The 21,073-nt window shown below is 47.0% G+C and overlaps 1 protein-coding gene and 1 long non-coding RNA gene across 6 annotated transcripts in view; one reads left to right on the forward strand and one right to left on the reverse strand.

Annotated features, from left to right (window-relative positions):
* LOC142295917 (uncharacterized) overlaps positions 1-11,521 on the reverse strand; it is a 109,844-nt gene extending 98,323 nt beyond the window's left edge. For both annotated transcript variants that reach the window (XR_012751565.1, XR_012751564.1), the window contains exons 1-2: positions 11,451-11,521; positions 8,158-8,562 (exon numbers count right to left, since the gene is read on the reverse strand). This is a non-coding gene — a long non-coding RNA (uncharacterized LOC142295917). The remainder of the gene's footprint in view (positions 1-8,157; positions 8,563-11,450) is intronic.
* PLB1 (phospholipase B1) overlaps positions 3,103-21,073 on the forward strand; it is a 170,954-nt gene continuing 152,983 nt past the window's right edge. For 2 of the 4 annotated variants that reach the window (XM_075339033.1, XM_075339034.1), the window contains exons 1-3: positions 3,103-3,205; positions 17,564-17,613; positions 18,911-18,971. In XM_075339033.1, coding sequence (XP_075195148.1) covers positions 3,142-3,205; positions 17,564-17,613; positions 18,911-18,971 — 175 coding nt within the window. In that variant the 5' untranslated portion in view covers positions 3,103-3,141. Of the gene's footprint in view, positions 3,206-11,568; positions 11,604-11,639; positions 11,753-17,563; positions 17,614-18,910; positions 18,972-21,073 lie in introns of those variants that run through there. The other 2 variants (XM_075339035.1, XM_075339036.1) reach the window with 2 other exon arrangements.

The raw sequence follows: 21,073 nt of genomic DNA on the forward strand, positions 1-21,073 counted from the left end.
AGTTTTCAAGACATACTGTTTTGCCCAATTAGGATTCATTCTTGTTGGGTCAGTAAAGTCTTAGAACCATTAACCCATAAGGACCGGGTGATTTTAAATTGTGCTTTCGTTTTTTTTCACTTCCAAGACCCATAACTTTTTAACTCGTCTATCGACATAGCTGTACAAAAGCTGTTTTTTTGCGGAACGAGTTGTACTTTTGAATGGCACCATTCTTTTTAACATAGAATGTACTGAAAAGCAAGGGGAAAAAAAAAATCTGTGGGTCAAACTGGTGAAAAATAAAGGCATTCCACCATTGGTTTTGAGGCTTTTATGTTTACCAAACTTAAATTAAAAAATGGTGATCTTTGTAAAAAAAGAATATTTGGCTTGCTTCTCCATTTTCTGAGACCCAAGTTTTTCCATCAGTAAACAAGCAAACAAGAAACAACTGAAGTCTTCACAGTAAATGCCGAAAGCCTCACATCGGAGGAGACCAACAATGGAGACATCATGGTCGAAAGCCTCACATCGGAGGAGACCAACAATGGAGACATCATGGTCGAAAGCCTCACATCGGAGGAGACCAGCGATGGAGACATCCATGGCCGAAAACCTCACACTGGAGAAGACCAACGATGGAGACATCCATGGCCGGAAGCCTCACACCAGAGGAGACCAGTGATGGATACATCCATAGCCAGAAGCCTCACACCGGAGGAGTCCAGCGATGGAGACATCCATGACCGAAAGCCTCACACCGGAGGAGTCCAGCGATGGAGACATCCATGGCCGAAAGCCTCACACCGGAGGAGACAAACGATGCGTACATCCATGGCCGGAAACCTCACACCGGAGGAGACCAGCGATGGAGACACCCATGGCCGAAAACCTCACACTGGAGAAGACCAACGATGGAGACATCCATGGCCGGAAGCCTCACACCAGAGGAGACCAGTGATGGATACATCCATAGCCAGAAGCCTCACACCGGAGGAGTCCAGCAATGGAGACATCCATGACCGAAAGCCTCACACCGGAGGAGTCCAGCGATGGAGACATCCATGGCCGAAAGCCTCACACCGGAGGAGACCAACGATGGAGACATCCATGGCCGGAAGCCTCACACCGGAGGAGTCCAGCGATGGATACATCCATGGCCGAAAGCATCACACTGGAGGAGACCAGCGATGGAGACATCCATGGCCGAAAGCCTCACACCGGAGGAGACCAGCGATGGAGACATCCATGGCCAGAAGGCTCAAACCGGAGGAGTTCAGTGATAGAGATATCCATGGCCGAAAGCCTCACACTGGAGGAGACCAACGATGGAGATGTCCATGGCCGAAAGCCGCACACGGCAGGAGACCAACATTGAAGACATCCATGGCCGAAAGCCTCACACTGGAGGAAACCAGCAATGGAAACGTCCATGGCCGAAAACCTCACACCCGAGGAGACCAACAATGAAGACGCCCATGGCCGAAAGCCTCAGACCTGAGGAGACCAGTGATGGAGATATCCATGGCCGGAAGCCTGCAGATCTGAAATCACAAAGATTCGGTCACTGTCTGATTATTTTTAGATCAAACTGTATATTGTGGAAACCTATTGTGGGGGGCACGGGGCAAGCAGTGGTATTTGTGTATACAGGGGTCGCCAGGCCGCAGCGCAGCCGCTCGGTAACCGGTTGCCTCCCCGTTGCCACACAACTCTGCAACAGTCCAATCTTCACTCCATTCTCACTCTGAGACAATATCACGATGCAGTATTCTCTTTAAACAAAGGAACTTTACCTCTCTCTTCTTCAAAAAGTCCTTAAGTGTATCTGTCCCATCCACTGGGATTAGCTTGCGCTTTGGAAAGGCTATGTATGACAGCACTTCTCCGCTTGTGCTTAGGCCAGGAGCTACCCTTCTCAGACAAGGACCCACTGACCTTCGGTCTCACAGGAGATTTCTTAGGGTATTCATATCCAGGAAAACAGATGCCTCCCCAACCGACCGGACTAAACCCCGCTTCTGGAAACGCATTTTCACAGTCCTCAACGTGCAGGACCCCACGTATCCATGAACACAGGGGTGACCCTTAGGATCATAAATTGAGACTACGAGTTTTGGCCTTGTATTCTGTTTCTCCTCCTGTGGACTCTCCTACCCTCCTCCTTCATACTGTGCTTTATATATTGCCTATTCTCCTCCTCTTACTTAACTCCTAAACTGCCTACCCTGGTACCAGGACTGCTGTCCCTAAGCCGCATTGCCACCCGGTGGCTATTTACACGATATACCATACATTACATTTGTATTACACAAAACCTTGGGTGTGGCAGCTACTTCTGAAGGGGGGTGGCGTAGCCTTGACCCCCCTATTCTATCATCCAGCAGTGACAGCCTGCATCGAGACTGATGGTATAAGACTGCAGCACAGAGAAACAAGAGCGGATGGTGGCACATGGGACCCCCGGGAGGCTTTTATCCTGATCTTAAGAGTCCAGGATGATGACTTGTCTACAAGTTCTCAGATCTCGATCCGGTCGATCATCTATGAATGATGAGTCTGATTCATGGAGGTCGCACCGAGCAATGAACCAGACTTACCGGATCCGCTGCTAATGGTGCCAGATGCCACAAGACACCTCAAAAAGGCTTCGTAGGGTCCATCCCTTGATGGGTCAGTGCACGAGAGGGAGCCACACAGTATTAGGCCGGTGGCTTCAATGTTATGTCTGGTGTACGTGTTCCCGTGGAGCGGAGGGCTTGATGTGATGTTTGTGACACTTGCTGAATTATTATGGAGCTGAGATGGAAGCAGACGGGGCCCTTCTCCAAGACTGTGGAGCGTCTTCGCCCCGTAGCGCTCGGGTTCCTCGCCATACATTCTTCTAAGATCCAGCGACAGTCGTTCCTGGGGGCCTCATCACGTCAGATAATATTTTACAATTGTGGCATTGAGATGTTTGTGCTCATTATGACTTTTTTTATTGTCCATTAGTCGGGCTCGAGCTCTCAAAGGTGAAGATGATAACACAATTTATGGTTGCTTGGTTATCAGTCACACGCTAGGGGTATAAAAGCAGCCGGAGATGTAGGACGCGCGCTTCTCCGTTATAGAGATACACACAAGTCGAGCCGGCGAAGCCTCGGAGAAGGAACGGCCATGGGGGTCCACCCAGGGGGAGCTTTCTGCCTCTTAGTGGCGGTGTTGTTGATTCGTGCGGACGGTAAGTGACGGGGGATTGATAACATCGATTATTGTTTGGATTTTCCATTTTCTTAGATATTTGTTAATGATTGATATTTATGATTCAGTGTAATATTTCCAAGGAATCGACTGGGAGCAGCGATTTCACTTTATATGTAAGGAGGTCGACTTCCAAGGACACCATTGACCTCAAGGATAAAAAAAAAAAAAAAACAATTCTGACCTGACCATACAACCTTCTAATGAGCATGTGGGGTGTACTGACTTTCTCGTTGAGATCACATGTAGGAAATAGGAAAGATGGGGCTGATTAATATCAACATGTCCTTCCAATGGCACCATGGACCTCAATGATCAAAATATCCATTCTGACCTGACCGTACAACCATCTATTGTGCATGCAGGGTGTACTGACTTTTTCCTTGAGATCACATGTAAAAAAACGGAAGGATGGGTCTGATTGATTTCAACATGACCTTCCAATCACACCATGGACCTCAATGATCAAAATATCCATTCTGACCTGACCGTACAACCATCTAATGAGCATGTGGGGTGTACTGACTTTCTTCTTGAGATCACATGTAGGAAATAGGAATGATGGGGCTGATTAATCGCAACATGCCCTTCCAATGGCACCATGGACCTCAATGATCAAAATAGCCATTCTGACCTGACCATACAGCCATCTAATATGCATGCGGGGTGTACTGACTTTTCCCTTGAGATCACATGTAAAAAACGGAAGGATGGGGCTGATTAATTTCAACATGACCTTCCAATCACACCATGGACCTCAATGATCAAAATACTGATACTGACCTGACTGTACAACCATCTAATGAGCATGCGGGGTGTCTTGACTTTCTCCTTGAGAGCAAATGTAGGAAAAAGAAAGGATGGGGCTGATTGATTTCAACATGCCCCATCTTTTTATTCTGAGATAAGCTGACAGAGGTGTCTTAATCCTGTGAGAACACATGCGTGCTTGAATTAGCCCAGCATGTCTGTTTATGGGGAGGGCGACTTATTTAAACTAAAGATGAGCAAATCCTGGTCCATCGACTGGGTCAGTATTCTGTAGCCGCCTGAATTGCCCCTACCTGCTGTCATCCATGGCTCCTTTTCTTGGTTATTGGCCGAGTGCTATGACATTGTTGTGGTACATAATGAAGTATCAAACCGACTGGTCAAAATAGGAGCCAGGGATGCCCGCAGATAGGAGTGGGCTTCGGGTCAGGTAGGAGTGGGCTCCGGGTCAGGTAGGAGTGGGCTCCTGGTCAAGTAGGAGTGGGCTCCTGGTCAGGTAGGAGTGGGCTCCTGGTCAGGTAGGAGTGGGCTCCTGGTCAGGTAGGAGTGGACTCCGGGTCATGTAGGAGTGGGCTCCTGGTCAGGTAGGAGTGGGCTCCTGGTCAGGTAGGAGTGGGCTCCGGGTCATGTAGGAGTGGGATCTGGGTCATGTAGGAGTGGGCTCTGGGTCAGGTAGGAGTGGGCTCCCGGTCAGGTAGGAGTGGGCTCAGGGTCAGATAGGAGTGGGCTCCGGGTCAGGTAGGAGTGGGCTCCGGGTCAGGTAGGAGTGGGCTCCCGGTCAGGTAGGAGTGGGCTCCGGGTCAGGTAGGAGTGGGCTCCTGGTCAGGTAGGAGTGGGCTCTGGGTCAGGAAGGAGTGGGCTCTGGGTCAGATAGGAGTGGGCTCCGGGTCAGGTAGGAGTGGGCTCCTGGTCAGGTAGAAGTGGGCTCTGGGTCAGGAAGGAGTGGGCTCTGGGTCAGATAGGAGTGGGCTCTGGGTCAGATAGGAGTGGGCTCCGGGGTCAGGTAGGAGTGGGCTCCTGGTCAGGTAGAAGTGGGCTCTGGGTCAGGTAGGAGTGGGCTCTGGGTCAGGTAGGAGTGGGCTCTGGGTCAGGTAGGAGTGGGCTCTGGGTCAGGTAGGAGTGGGCTCTGGGTCAGATAGGAGTGGGCTCTGGGTCAGGTAGGAGTGGGCTCCTGGTCAGGTAGAAGTGGGCTCTGGGCAGGGCCAGATTAAGGTTGGTGGGGGCCCCTGGGCAGAAAATCTGGTGGGGGCCCCAAAACGTTAACATTTTTAGCCGTAACAGTAGAGCACGAACTGTAGCATTTAGATATAAATCCACTGAGCATGGATCTTATCCTGTTCTGCCACATTCACACTCATACACAGAAAATAAAGTTACTCACATTTTTTTATTGATCCCAATGTTAAGACAGCCAAGTAATAGTAAAAATAAAGAAAGGGAAAGTTCTCACTGGCAGCAATGGTTGCTGAAAATCACAATGTGCTCTCTATTGTATTGTCTCCGGAGTAGTACATAGCAGCTGATGTCTGTACACGGTATGCCATACACAGTATCAGAGGTGGATCTAGGTTTTCCTGTCCATGGAGTAGGAGTTCAGTTTGGCGCCCCCTTCTATACACGGCTTATGCGGTTTGAGTAGTTGTCATGTAACCGCTCATACGCCATTTTCACACGTGCCGATGAGCTGCTCTTCCTAATTCTCTCGATGTTCAGTGAAATACTACAGCCCATAAAGAGAAGCAGGAAGAGAAGCTAATTGTGACTCAAAGTATTAAAATGACCTGCAAGTGGTCATGTGACCACTTCTAAAATTAGCAAGCAGAGCTGAATCCTTACATTGAGTATATTACAGGTTGTTGGATTGGGCATGCTACGGGGCTTACTTTTATTATTAAAGGGGTTGTCCAGCTCGACAAGGAAAATTTGTAGTTATATGACTGCAGACTTCTGAATTCTCACAGCTTGCGGACTGCACACTGTCATGATTTTCCCGTGCCATGAGCAAGTAGTCATGGGACTGCAAGTATGCGATTTGCTTATTTCCGGCCACATTCAAATTAGACGTCTGCAGCCTCACTCAATAGTTACATGCCCTCAAGCTCTCACTGCTGGCATCGGAGAGTCCTGACAGTGTGCAGTGTGCACACTGAGGATTCAGAAGTCTGCAATCACATAGAAACTTTCATCACAAACCTGGACAACCCCTTTAATGCTACTAACATAATGTAGAAACCCTTGCGGTCATGTAATTTTACAAATCATGGCTTGCTACATGTGTACAGGATCAGAATCAGTAAAATGTACATAAATACACTGTGTGCAGAATTATTAGACAAATGAGTATTTTGCTCACATGATACTTTTATACATGTTGTCCTACTCCAAGCTGTATAGGCTGAAAGCCAACTACCAATTAAGTAAATCCAGTGCTGTGCATCTCTGTAATGAGGATGGGTGCGGTGTAATGACATCAACATCCTATATAAGGGGTGCTTAATTATTAGGCAACTTTTTTCCTTTGGCAGAATGGGTCAAAAGAGAGATGTGACGGGCTCTGAAAAGTCCAAAATTGTGCGATGTCTTGCAGAGGGATGCAGCAGTCTTGAAATTGCCAAACTTTTGAAGCGTGATCACCGAACAATCAAGCGTTTCATGGCAAATAGCCAACAGGGTCGCAAGAAGTGTGTTGGGCAAAAAAGGCACAAAATAACTGCCCATAAACTGAGAAAAATCAAGCGTGAAGCTGCCAAGATGCCATTTGCCACCAGTTTGGCCATATTTCAGAGCTGCAACATTACTAGAGTATCAAAAAGCACAAGGTGTGCCATACATAGGGACATGGCCAAGGTAAGGAAGGCTGAAAACCACCACCTCTGACCAAGAAACATGAGATAAAACCTCAAGACTGGGCCAAGAAATATCTGAAGACTGATTTTTCACAGGTTTTATGGACTGATGAGATGAGAGTGACTCTTGATGGGCCAGATGGATGGGCCAGAGGCTGGATCAGTAAAGGGCAGAGAGCTCCACTCCGACTCAGACGCCAGCAAGGTGGAGGTGGGCACTGGTATGGGCTGGGATCAGCAAAGATCAACTTGTGTGACCTTTTCGGGTTGAGGATGGAGTGAAGCTCAACTCCCAGACCTACTGCCAGTTTCTGGAAGACAACTTCTTCAAGCAGTGGTACAGGAAGAAGTCGGTATCGTTCAAGAAAAACATGATTTTCATGCAGGACAATGCTCCATCACATTAATCCAACTACTCCACAGCGTGGCTGGCCAGTAAAGGTCTAAAAGCTGAAAAAATAATGACATGGCCCCCTTGTTCACCTGATCTGAACCCCATAGAGAACCTGTGGTCATAAAATGTGAGATCTACAGGGAGGGAAAACAGTCCACCTCTCGGAGCAGTGTCCTGAGGCTGTGGTGGCTGCTGCACGCAATGTTGATCATAAACAGATCAAGCACTGACAGAATCTATGGATGGTCGGCTGCTGAGTGTCATCAGAAAGAAAGGGGGCGATATTGGGCACTGATTTTTTGGGGTTTTGTTTTTGCATGTCAGAAATGTTTATTTCTAAATTTTGTGCAGCTATATTGGTTTACCTGGTGAAAATAAACAAGTGAGATGGGAATATATTTGCTTTTTATTAAGTTGCCTAATAATTCTGCACAGTAATAGTTACCTGCACAGACAGATATCCTCCTAAGATAGCCAAATCTAAAAAAAAACCACTCCAACTTCCAAAAATATTAAGATTTGATATTTATGAGTCTTTTGGGCTAATTAAGAACATAGTTGTTGATCAATAATAAAAAAAATCCTCTAAAATACAAAATGCCTAATAATTCTGCACACGGTGTACAGCACCAGAACCAAAAGCAATACCAAAATACATCACTAGCACCCTCATCAGTAAACGAATATATCACCAGAACCACCAATACATGACTACAGTACCAAATTTACTACAACAATATATTGTAATGTCACATCCCCATATACATTTGTATCACATGAATTAACAACTCCCAGTATGTCCTCAACAATTGTAAGAAAATGCTGGGAGTTATCAGTATTTATCAGACTTTGGACCATAGAGGAACCACAGTCCTGATGAGAAGCATTGAGTATCACACACATACAGTCACATCCAGGTACCTTGTAGGTGACATCTTCCCTGATCGGAGTCATCTTATTCTTTCTTCTCCATCTTGTCCAGACGTCATGATGACTATTCACATCCACAGCTCCTCTCTGCAGACCTCCCGGGCCTTCTGCAGCACATCTCTGCAGACCTCCCGGGTCTTCTACAGCTCCTCTCTGCAGACCTCCCGGGTCTTCTACAGCTCCTCTCTGCAGACTTCCCGGGTCTTCTACAGCTCCTCTCTGCAGACCTCCCTGGTCTTCTACAGCTCCTCTCTGCAGACTTCCCGGGTCTTCTACAGCTCCTCTCTGCAGACCTCCCGGGTCTTCTACAGCTCCTCTCTGCAGACCTCCCTGGTCTTCTACAGCTCCTCTCTGCAGACCTCCCGGGCCTTCTGCAGCACATCTCGACATTATGCCCTTAAAATAAATAGCAGAATGATTATAATGCTCCGAAATATAAATATATGACCTACGCTGTGCGCCTGAATAAATAATTGCCCCTCACTGTGCTCCCTGCACAAAATGACCCACACAATGTCATTCTTATGGTACATGGCCTCTTCTTTCAGTACTGGGCCCCCTCTTCACACCGTCCTCTACATTGTGTACCCACTATACCTCCAAATGTCTATACTGTGCCCCCTCCTCACACTCCCCCTCCTGAGCTGTGCCCTCACAATGTCCCCCATGCAATCCCCTCTCTATACTGCCCTCACCCTTAGTACCAAAATCACTGAAAGTGCAACTCAATCTCACATTCCCCCTCCTCAGCATACTGTGCCCTCCATACTGTGCCCTCACACTGGCCACCATGCAGCCCCTTCTCTATACTGCCTATCTCCTTCACTATACAGTCACTATACTGTACCACCAGCTCACATTCCCCCTCCTCAGCATACTGTGCCCTCCATACTGTGCCCTCACACTGGCCACCATGCTGCCCCTTCTCTATACTGCCTACCTCCTTCACTATACAGTCACTATACCGCACCTCAGTCTCACATTCCCCCTCCTCAGCATACTGTGCCCTCCATACTGTGCCCTCACACTGGCCACCATGCAGCCCCTTCTCTATACTGCCTATCTCCTTCACTATACAGTCACTATACTGTACCACCAGCTCACATTCCCCCTCCTCAGCATACTGTGCCCTCCATACTGTGCCCTCACACTGGCCACCATGCTGCCCCTTCTCTATACTGCCTACCTCCTTCACTATACAGTCACTATACCGCACCTCAGTCTCACATTCCCCCTCCTCAGCATACTGTGCCCTCCATACTGTGCCCTCACACTGGCCACCATGCTGACCCTTCTCTATACTGCCTACCTCCTTCACTATACAGCACCTCAGTCTCACATTCCCCTCCTCAGCATACTGTGCCCTCCATACTGTGCCCTCACACTGGCCACCATGCTGACCCTTCTCTATACTGCCTACCTCCTTCACTATACAGCACCTCAGTCTCACATTCCCCTCCTCAGCATACTGTGCCCTCCATACTGTGCCCTCACACTGGCCACCATGCTGACCCTTCTCTATACTGCCTACCTCCTTCACTATACAGCACCTCAGTCTCACATTCCCCCTCCTCAGCATACTGTGCCCTCCATACTGTGCCCTCACACTGGCCACCATGCTGACCCTTCTCTATACTGCCTACCTCCTTCACTATACAGCACCTCAGTCTCACATTCCCCCTCCTCAGCATACTGTGCCCTCCATACTGTGCCCTCACACTGGCCACCATGCTGACCCTTCTCTATACTGCCTACCTCCTTCACTATACCGCACCTCAGTCTCACATTCCCCCTCCTCAGCATACTGTGCCCTCCATACTGTGCCCTCACACTGGCCACCATGCTGACCCTTCTCTATACTGCCTACCTCCTTCACTATACAGTCACTATACCGCACCTCAGTCTCACATTCCCCCTCCTCAGCATACTGTGCCTCCATACTGTGCCCTCACACTGGCCACCATACTGCCCCTTCTCTATACTGCCTACCTCCTTCACTATACAGTCACTATACCGCACCTCAGTCTCACATTCCCCCTCCTCAGCATACTGTGCCCTCCATACTGTGCCCTCACACTGCCCACCATGCTGCCCCTTCTCTATACTGCCTACCTCCTTCACTATACAGTCACTATACCGCACCTCAGTCTCACATCCCCCCTCCTCAGCATACTGTGCCCTCCATACTGTGCCCTCACACTGGCCACCATGCTGACCCTTCTCTATACTGCCTACCTCCTTCACTATACAGTCACTATACCGCACCTCAGTCTCACATTCCCCCTCCTCAGCATACTGTGCCCTCCATACTGTGCCCTCACACTGCCCACCATGCTGACCCTTCTCTATACTGCCTACCTCCTTCACTATACAGTCACTATACCGCACCTCAGTCTCACATCCCCCCTCCTCAGCATACTGTGCCCTCCATACTGTGCCCTCACACTGCCCACCATACTGCTCCTTCTCTATACTGCCTACCTCCTTCACTATACAGTCACTATACTACACCTCAATCTCACATTCCCCCTCCTCAGCATACTGTGTCCTCACACTGGCCACCATGCTGCCCCTTCTCTATACTGCTTATGTTCCCCACTACACAGTCTCTATTCTATGCCCCTCACACTTTTCTCCACCAATACTCTCCACTTACAATTTTCTCCCACCATACTGCTGCCTCACACTTTTTAATGGTGCCCCCCTGATTGCTGTGCAGGGGAACATATGCCGCATGTCCCCCAAAGGTACGCCCCTGTACAGTGTACAGGAGAATACATGACTGGTACACAATATACTGTGATACAGACACCAGATGTTATACAATATACACATTATTATATACCATCTGATGTGTGTACACAGTGTATCACACTACTCTCTCTGTACACTGGATGTGGTATACCATGTGCACAGATATACAATCCCCTGCACTGATCACACCTGGGCCTACAGGACAGGATGTAACATATTCTATATGTAATATGGGCCATATAGTGTAATGTGTGCTGCAGGCTCAGATGTGATCAGTGCAGGATTCTGTGTGTAGTGATGTCTCTGCTGGAGATCAGTGTGAGTTATTGCAGGGGAGGGATGAGGCCGATGACCCGGCACTGACAGCCCGACCTGATCTGCTGCAGCTCACACTCCTGCAATATCTCACACTGATAGCAGAGTGGCCGCTGACACTATGGAATCCCGTCGGAGTTATCAGCGGCGTCCTGCTCCCTCCTCACTGCAGCCTCCTGCCCGGCCGGCACCATGATTAATGACCTCATACTTACCGGGATCCACTGAGACCTCCGGTCCTCCCACAAGCTCCTCTACGGCAGGAAGAAACAGCAGCGCGGTGACGTCATCCTGGCAGACGCAGCCCACACAACGTACAGTGGGCGTGTCTGCAGTACAGTGATGGCCGGGATTGAAATACCTTAAAGGTACAGTGCAGTCTTGAACAACTGTGACATTAATAAAATGGCGGACACACAGATGGTGGTGGGGGCCCCCTCAGAGGCTCTTGTGGTGGGGGCCCCTGGGCTGAAGCCCCGTCTGCCCCGCCTATAATCCGGCCCTGGCTCTGGGTCAGGTAGGAGTGGGCTCTGGGTCAGGTAGGAGTGGGCTCTGGGTCAGGTAGGAGTGGGCTCTGGGTCAGATAGGAGTGGGCTCCGGGTCAGGTAGGAGTGGGCTCTGGGTCAGGAAGGAGTGGGCTCTGGGTCAGATAGGAGTGGGCTCCGGGTCAGGTAGGAGTGGGCTCCTGGTCAGGTAGAAGTGGGCTCTGGGTCAGGTAGGAGTGGGCTCTGGGTCAGGTAGGAGTGGGCTCTGGGTCAGGTAGGAGTGGGCTCTGGGTCAGATAGGAGTGGGCTCTGGATCAGGTAGGAGTGGGCTCCTGGTCAGGTAGAAGTGGGCTCTGGGTCAGGTAGGAGTGGGCTCTGGGTCAGGTAGGAGTGGGCTCTGGGTCAGATAGGAGTGGGCTCCGGGTCAGGTAGGAGTGGGCTCCGGGTCCAGCGACCCCTGACTGCTGACTTGACTGTTGGATCAAGATCCTCCAAATTTATTTGCTCATCTCTAATTGAAACCTCCTCCTAATCCATGGACCGGTAGGGTCCAAAGACGGTTGTAGGTGGCCGTGTACTGCCTAACCCAATCTATCGGCTCCGCCATTGGAACGTATCCCGGATCTGTCATTCATTGATTGTCAGGTAGAACTTTAAGTATGATACACCTTCTATCATCTACAAATATATATATACATGTACAGTATATAAATATATATAGAGCGGGTGAAATAAGTAAAAAAACAGGTCCCAAATTTTCTAAGTAAATATATTTCTAAAGCTGCTATTGACATGAATTTCTCACCAGATGTCGGTAACAACCCATCCAATCCACACAGGCAAAGAAATCAAATTATAGCTGTCCGAGTGTCCGCAACGGAAGTGTTGAGTAAAAATGAGAAATTACACAGGGAAAAAATATTGAGCATGTTACTGAAATGTAATTAATACTTGGTAGATTCTCCTTTCTTGGTGCTGAAGCTTCCAGACCCCTCCTGTATGGAGACACCAGTCGCCTGCATTGCTCAGATGGATTTTGGCCCATTCTTCCGCACACACTCCTCACATCCTGTATGGAGACACTAGTCGCCTGCATTGCTCAGGTGGAGTTTGGCCCATTCCTCCGCACACACTCCTCACATCCTGTATGGAGACACTAGTACCTGCATTGCTCAGGTGGATTTTGGCCCGTTCTTCCCCCGCGCACACTCCTCACATCCTGTATGGAGACACTAGTCGCCTGCATTGCTCAGGTGGATTTGGCCCATTCTTCCACACACACTCCTCACATCCTGTATGGAGACACTAGTTGCCTGCATTGCTCAGGTGGATTTTGGCCCATTCTTCCGCACACACACTCCTCACATCCTGTATGGAGACACTTGTCGCCTGCATTGCTCAGGTGGATTTTGGCCCATTCTTCCGCACACACTCCTCACATCCTGTATGGAGACACTAGTCGCCTGCATTGCTCAGGTGGATTTGGCCCATTCTTCCGCACACACTCCTCACATCCTGCAGGTCCCGGCTCCTTCTATGATCTCTGAGCTTTAGTTCCTTCCAGACATTTTCTATTAGAATCATCCCCGGTGATCGGCTCGCCAATTCTAGCAGATTTATTTTCTTTCCTTGGCCGTGTGTTTGGGATCATTGTGTTGCGAAATGTCCTCCCTCTTTTCATCTTCATTATTCTGGTAGATGCAGCAGATTTCTATCAGGATTGTCTTGGTGCATTTGTCCAATCATCCTTTTTTCAATTATATCAATTATATGAAAATCATCCTTACACCATGATGTTCCCACCTTCACACTTCACTGTTGTTGGTGTATTGGGGGTGATTTGTCGTTTGGCCTCCAAACATGGTGTGTATTATGGCCTCCAAAGACAGTTTTGGTCTCATCTGACCAAACTATATTCTCCAGTATTTCACAGACTTGTCTAAATGTTGTTGAGTAAACGTTAAACACTCTTGAACCTGATTTTTGTTCAGCAGTGGAGCTTTGTGTGGTGAGCGTGCATACAGGAGTGTGCATACAGGAGTGTGCATACAGGAGCGTGCATACAGGAGCGTGCATACAGGGGCGTGCATACAGGGGCGTGCATACAGGCCATGGAGGGGGAGTGCAGTGCTTATTGTTTTTTTATGAGACAATTGTCCCTGCTGATTCCAGGTCTTTCTGTAGCTCTCAGCAGGTGGTCCTTGGACAACTCTTCTGATAATTCTTTTCACTCCTCTGTATGAAATTTTGCAGGGAGCACCTGGACATGGCCGGTTTATTGTGATATGATGAGTTATTTCCACTTCCAGATCATGGCTCCAACAGTCACTTGAAGCTTCAGTAGTTTAGAAATTCTTCTGTAACCAATGCCATCAGTATGTTTTGTAACAATAAGGTTGTGAAGGTCTTGAGATGACAGCTCACTGGTTTTACACATCATGAGATGTTTCTTGTGTGCACCTTGGTAATGAGACTCCTTTTTATAGACTATCAGATGAAGCAGCTGATATTATTTTTCACTAATTGGCAGGATTGCTTTCTAATTACTGATAGATTTCAGCTGGGGTCAGGACTTTCCAGGGCTTTTTGCACCTCTCTTTCTTCATGTGTTCAATACTTTTTCTCTGTGTTATTATCTCATTATCACACGCAACTTAATTTCTGGACATCTATGGATTGATTTCTTTGCCTGTGTGGATTGGATGGGTTGTTACCAATATCTGGTGATAAATTAATGTCATTGGCATCATTAGAAATACATTTACTTAGAAAATTGGTAACGTGTTCAATATTTATTTCAACTACTGTACATAATATTGTAATGTCTGCAAAGCGATGTGGAATTGATTGCACTATGTAAGCAAGTAAAATAACCCCCCAAAATTAAAAGTTTAAAAAATAAATAAATAAATTAAATAAATAAATAAATATAAATATATATATAATCTGAAGGTGAAAGAGGATCTATCTGTCTATAAACATATATATTGATGAATTTCAACATCAGAAACTTCTCCTATTCCTGACAGATCCATGTTACATGTTATTTCTGACCATCTGTCGTTACATCCAGATCTAATCTGTGAGGCAGTAAAGTGTCCTTGACATGTATATAATATAGTGCCACGTATGACGATCGCAATGAGGAACACAGATTAACATGAGATGGGTTTCCCCTGGATCGTACAGGTCCATACTGTTCCTTAAAATGGAAATCCATAAAATCCTTTATATCTTTTATCTGTTGCTGCATTCCAGAGAAATTTGTGTTTTCATTCATATGCAAATAAGATGTTAAGTGCTCTGGTCATAAAAGCACTTAAGTATCCACTGCCTCCCCAGATTGTTCCCTGCAAAGCACAAACCTTTTTTTCCTCGATTGATAGCTCCATATCTGTGTGAAGTCAGTTGACAGGCAAGGAAACTGGACGGTGATGGTGGGGGAAGTGCTGTCAGGCCCAGAGCACTTGGAACTTCATTTGCATATGAATTAACAAGCTGATTTCTCAGGAATGCAGCAACAGATAGAAGATAAAAAGACGTCAATGGACACTTTAAACACCTGCATGACCATAGGGAGACCATTTGGGGAGAGGTTGATCTTACTTACTGCTTCCCTTTAAGGAGGACCTTTCCCCAAGTCAGAATTTTGCCATTTTTTCTCTTATTTAATTCCCGCTCCTCCCCTGAGTATGACAATTTTTGTTTTTCAGAAAGTCACCATATGCTTCTAGAGACCTTGGCCTTTTTTAATAGTGCTAACTTTTATGGCCTTTACTTTACTAAAGGGGCGTGGCTCACAGGGTAATAATGCAAAGCAGCCTATAGACACACCCCTGAGGATCCTGCTAGCCACACCCCCTTGTTAAAAAATAAACATTAGCCCTACATAAAAAGGCCCATATCTCTGGATTCGTAAGGAGGATTTGAAAAAGAAAAAAAAGTGAGTTCTCAGGGGAGCAGCAGGAAGAAAATAAGAGCAAAAAAATGACTACTCTGACCTAGTGACAGATCCTCTATAATAATGCAGCCACCAGGACAGACATTTCCTTGGTGAATGGTCGGCCATGCAATGTAAAAACAGTTTGAGTCCAGCAAAGCATAAATAATAGCTCTCTGACAGGGTCCTAAGAATTGGACCCCCTCAATAATATCCATATATTGCAAAGCTTTTAAAGGGGTTGTACATAGATAGAAAAAAAGGCTGCTTTCCCCGATAAACAGCGCCACCCCTGTCTGCGGGTTATGTCTGGTATTGCAGGTCAACTCCATTGAAGTGGGTAGATCAGAGCTGCAGTACCTCAAGTATCCTGTAGACAGGGGTGGCGCTGTTGTGATTGTCTGATAGTATTCATGGTGCTATATGGAGTCCGTACGGGTCTGTGCCTGCTCTGTTAGGATTACATTACTGTATTTCCGCCATGACCGGAGTTTCCAGTTATTTATGACGTTGGGCTCCGTCCAGCCGTTCTCAAAGTGATCAGGAAATGTTGGTGGCGGGTGAGCTCGTTACCTCGTTAATCCCGCTGGCTCATTTCTCCGCCATCACTAATGATAAACATCACGGCATAACTTCAGGTCAACGGGTTTTTATAGCTACAAGAAAATGAAAAAAAAGACAAAGACCGGGATCAAGTGGAGATAAATTAACCCTGGAGAGGATGGAAAAACGGGAGCAGATGCTCCAACAACCAATCAGATCACTCCGCTGTGCAAATTCCAACATGCGAGGAGCAATGTGATTGGATGTTATGATCCAATTGATCCATTTATGGCGAATCCACAGCCAGTGCCATAAATGTCTCATATGGGGGTTTCCCTTTAAATCTCCTCATTTCCAATATGGGGGGATTTCTCCTAAAATCATTCACTATTTTTTTAAAGGGATATTCTGGTTTTAGCAAATAAAAATCATTCTTAGGACAAGCTCAGAGCTCAGAGCCGGCCTGCTGTATCCAGATAGGAGAGAGCCATCCGGGTGACCGGGTGACACATACAGCAGCCTCAGCACAGCAAACATGGCTGACAGTGGTGGGCAGACAGCTACCTGAAAAAACAAAGCGCAAAAATCACACATCCAGTATACAGAGAGTATATACTGTGTATACAGCCAGAATCACACATCCAGTATACAGAGAGTATATACAGGGTATACAGCCAGAATCACCCATCCAGTATACAGAGAGTATATACAGGGTATAGAGCCAGGATCACCCAGTAAGTATATATAGAGTATATACTGGGTATACAGCCAGAGTCACCTATCCAGTATACAGAGAGTATATACAGGGTATAGAGCCAGAATCACCCATCCAGTATACAGAGAGTATATACAGGGTATAGAGCCAGGATCACCCAGTAAGTATATATAGAGTATATACTGGGTATACAGCCAGAGTCACCCATCCAGTATACAGAGAGTATATACTGTGTATACAGCCAGAATCACACATCCAGTATACAGAGAGTATATATAGGGTATACAGCCAGAATCACCCATCCAGTATACAGAGAGTATATACAGGGTATAGAGCCAGGATCACCCAGTAAGTATATATAGAGTATATACTGGGTATACAACCAGAGTCACCTATCCAGTATACAGAGAGTATATACAGGGTATAGAGCCAGAATCACCCATCCAGTATACAGAGAGTATATACAGGGTATAGAGCCAGGATCACCCAGTAATTATATAGAGAGTATATACTGGGTATACAGCCAGAGGCACCCATCCAGTATACAGAGAGTATATACTGTGTATACAGCCAGTATCACCGGCCTCGGGTAACTAACGCTGGAGGGACCGAATTCACTGAGCTAATTCTTGTACTTTATTTTAGGAAACCCAATGGGGAACGAGAAGAACGTACCCAAAGGAACGGGAACTCCAGTAAGAAAGATGGAAAGCTGTGTGTCTAATCCTCTCCTGTGTGATACTGTCTGCTGAGCTGTGTATCTAATCCTATCCTGTGTGATACTGTCTGCTGAGCTGTGTATCTAATCCTCTCCTGTGTGATACTGTCTGCTGAGCTGTGTATCTAATCCTATCCTGTGTGATACTGTCTGCTGAGCTGTGTATCTAATCCTATCCTGTGTGATACTGTCTGCTGAGCTGTGTGTCTAATCCTATCCTGTGTGATACTGTCTGCTGAGCTGTGTATCTAATCCTCTCCTGTGTGATACTGTCTGCTGAGCTGTGTGTCTAATCCTCTCCTGTGTGATACTGTCTGCTGAGCTGTGTATCTAATCCTCTCCTGTGTGATACTGTCTGCTGAGCTGTGTATCTAATCCTCTCCTGTGTGATACTGTCTGCTGAGCTGTGTATCTAATCCTCTCCTGTGTGATACTGTCTGCAGAACTGTGTACCTAATCATCTCCTGTGTGATACTGTCTGCTGAGCTGTGTATCTAATCTTCTCCTGTGTGATACTGTCTGCTGAGCTGTGTGTCTAATCCTCTCCTGTGTGATACTGTCTGCTGAGCTGTGTATCTAATCCTCTCCTGTGTGATACTGTCTGCTGAGCTGTGTATCTAATCCTCTCCTGTGTGATACTGTCTGCTGAGCTGTGTATCTAATCCTCTCCTGTGTGATACTGTCTGCTGAGCCGTATATCTAATCCTCTCCTGTGTGATACTGTCTGCTGAACTGTGTATTTAATCCTATCCTGTGTGATACTGGCTGCTGAGCTGTGTATCTAATCCTATTCTATGTGATACTTTCGGCTGAGCTGTGTATCTAATCCTCTCCTGTGTGATCACTGATTCCAGACGCGGGGGTCACGTTCTTATTTTTTGCAGTAGTCACCATTAGCGGCAGCAGCAGCGCTGGACTCCTCTGCACCCTCTGCACGCTCTGTAGAGTCCTGGATATTCATGAGCTGTGTGGTAACTCCGCCCTCTGGCCTATGAGTGGCTGCTTTCTCCCTATTATTGGGCAGGTGGGCGGGGTTACCCAGTAGCTCATGAATATGGAGGACTCTGCGGTGTGCGCACATAATAGGGAGAACTCCACTCATTCACTATAGGTGACCCCGGTGCTGGAATCGGCTCTTCACATCCGGCAGCATTAACCTGGTGACAGGTTTCCCTGTATATTGATTAGTGCTGCCGGGCGCTCTGTACTAGGCTCTGGGGCTGATATAGGCTGATATTGCTTCAGGGTCATTAAACTCCTTTTATCATCCACAGAGATACCTGTTACCATGTAATATTAATGCAAACGGGAAATCTGCCCCGGAAACCACATCAGGTGAGCGCAGCTCCGAAGCCGTAAATTGTGTATTATAAGTAGCGAAAATCTTAATTTCAGATAACAAGAAAATAAAGTTTACACTTCTCATATATCACATGGACATGTCGTAAGTTATCATCGGTGGGAGTCCGTGAGCTCTGACCAGAATCAGTGGCTGGGGACAGCTCAAAAAAGGTGTTTTCCTATAAACAACTTATGTCCCCTAGGTATGAATAGATGATAAATATGTGATTGCCGGGGGTCTGGCTGCTGGGACCACCACCAATCACAAGAATTCCATTTGCTTTGTGTGAATAGAGACATACTGAGCATGTGCGGCCACTAATCTAATAAGAGTGGTAATGAGCCTTTGCGTCCGCTGATTTATTAAGAGCGGTAATGAGCATGTGCGGCCACTGATCTATTAAGAGCGGTTATGAGCATGTGCGGCCAGTGATCTATTAAGAGTGGTAATGAGCATGTGCGGCCAGTGATCTATTAAGAGTGGTAATGAGCATGTGCGGCCACTGATCTATTAAGAGCGCAATGAGCATATGCGGCCACTGATCTAATAAGAGCGGTAATGAGCATGTGCGGCCACTGATCTATTAAGAGCGGTTATGAGCATGTGCAGCCACTAATCTATTAAGAGCGCAATGAGCATATGCGGCCACTGATCTAATAAGAGCAGTAATGAGCATGTGCGGCCACTGATCTATTAAGAGCGGTTATGAGCATGTGCGGCCAGTGATCTATTAAGAGTGGTAATGAGCATGTGCGGCCAGTGATCTATTAAGAGTGGTAATGAGCATGTGCAGCCACTAATCTATTAAGAGCGCAATGAGCATATGCGGCCACTGATCTAATAAGAGCAGTAATGAGCATGTGCGGCCAGTGATCTATTAAGAGCGCAATGAGCATATGCGGCCACTGATCTAATAGGAGCAGTAATGAGCATGTGCAGCCACTGATCTAATAAGAGTGGTAATGAACATGTGCGGCCACTGATCAGCATGTGCGGCCACTGATCTATTAAGAGCGCAATGAGCATATGCAGCCACTGATCTAATAAGAGCAGTAATAAGCATGTGCAGCCACTGATCTAATAAGAGCAGTAATGAGCATGTGCAGCCACTAATCTATTAAGAGCAGTAATGAGCATGTGCAGCCACTGATCTCTTAAGAACAGTAATGAGCATGTGCGGCCACTGATCTATTAAGAGCAGTAATGAGCATGTGCGGCCACTGATCTATTAAGAGCAGTAATGAGCATGTGCGGCCACTGATCTATTAAGAGCAGTAATGAGCATGTGCGGCCACTGATCTATTAAGAGCAGTAATGAGCATGTGCGGCCACTGATCTATTAAGAGCAGTAATGAGCATGTGCGGCCACTGATCTATTAAGAGCAGTAATGAGCATGTGCAGCCACTGATCTATTAAGAGCAATAATGAGCATGTGCAGCCACTGATCTCTTAAGAGCAGAAATGAGCATGTGCGGCCACTGATCTATTAAGAGCAATAATGAACATGTGCAGCCACTGATCTCTTAAGAGCAGAAATGAGCATGTGCGGCCACTGATCTATTAAGAGCAATAATGAGCATGTGCAGCCACTGATCTCTTAAGAGCAGTAATGAGCATGTGCGGCCACTGATCTATTAAGAGCAGTAATGAGCATGTGCGGCCAGTGATCTATTAAGAGCAGAAATGAGCATGTGCAGCCACTGATCTATTAAGAGCGGTAATGAACATGTGCAGCCAATGATCTATTAAGAGCGGTAATGAGCATGTGCGGCCAATGATCTATTAAGATTGGTAATGAGCATGTGCGGCCAATGATCTATTAAGAGCGGTAATGAGCATGTGCGGCCACTGATCTATTAAGATCGGTAATGAGCATGTGCGGCCAATGATCTATTAAGAGCGGTAATGAACATGTGCAGCCAATGATCTATTAAGAGCGGTAATGATCATGTGCGGCCACTGATCTCTTAAGAGCAGTAATGAGCATGTGCAGCCACTGATCTATTAAGAGCAGTAATGAGCATGTGCGGCCACTGATCTCTTAAGAGCAGTAATGAGCATGTGCAGCCACTGATCTCTTAAGAGCGGTAATGA

The sequence above is a fragment of the Anomaloglossus baeobatrachus genome, chromosome 3, assembly GCF_048569485.1.
Source record: "Anomaloglossus baeobatrachus isolate aAnoBae1 chromosome 3, aAnoBae1.hap1, whole genome shotgun sequence".
NCBI lineage: Eukaryota > Metazoa > Chordata > Amphibia > Anura > Aromobatidae > Anomaloglossus > Anomaloglossus baeobatrachus.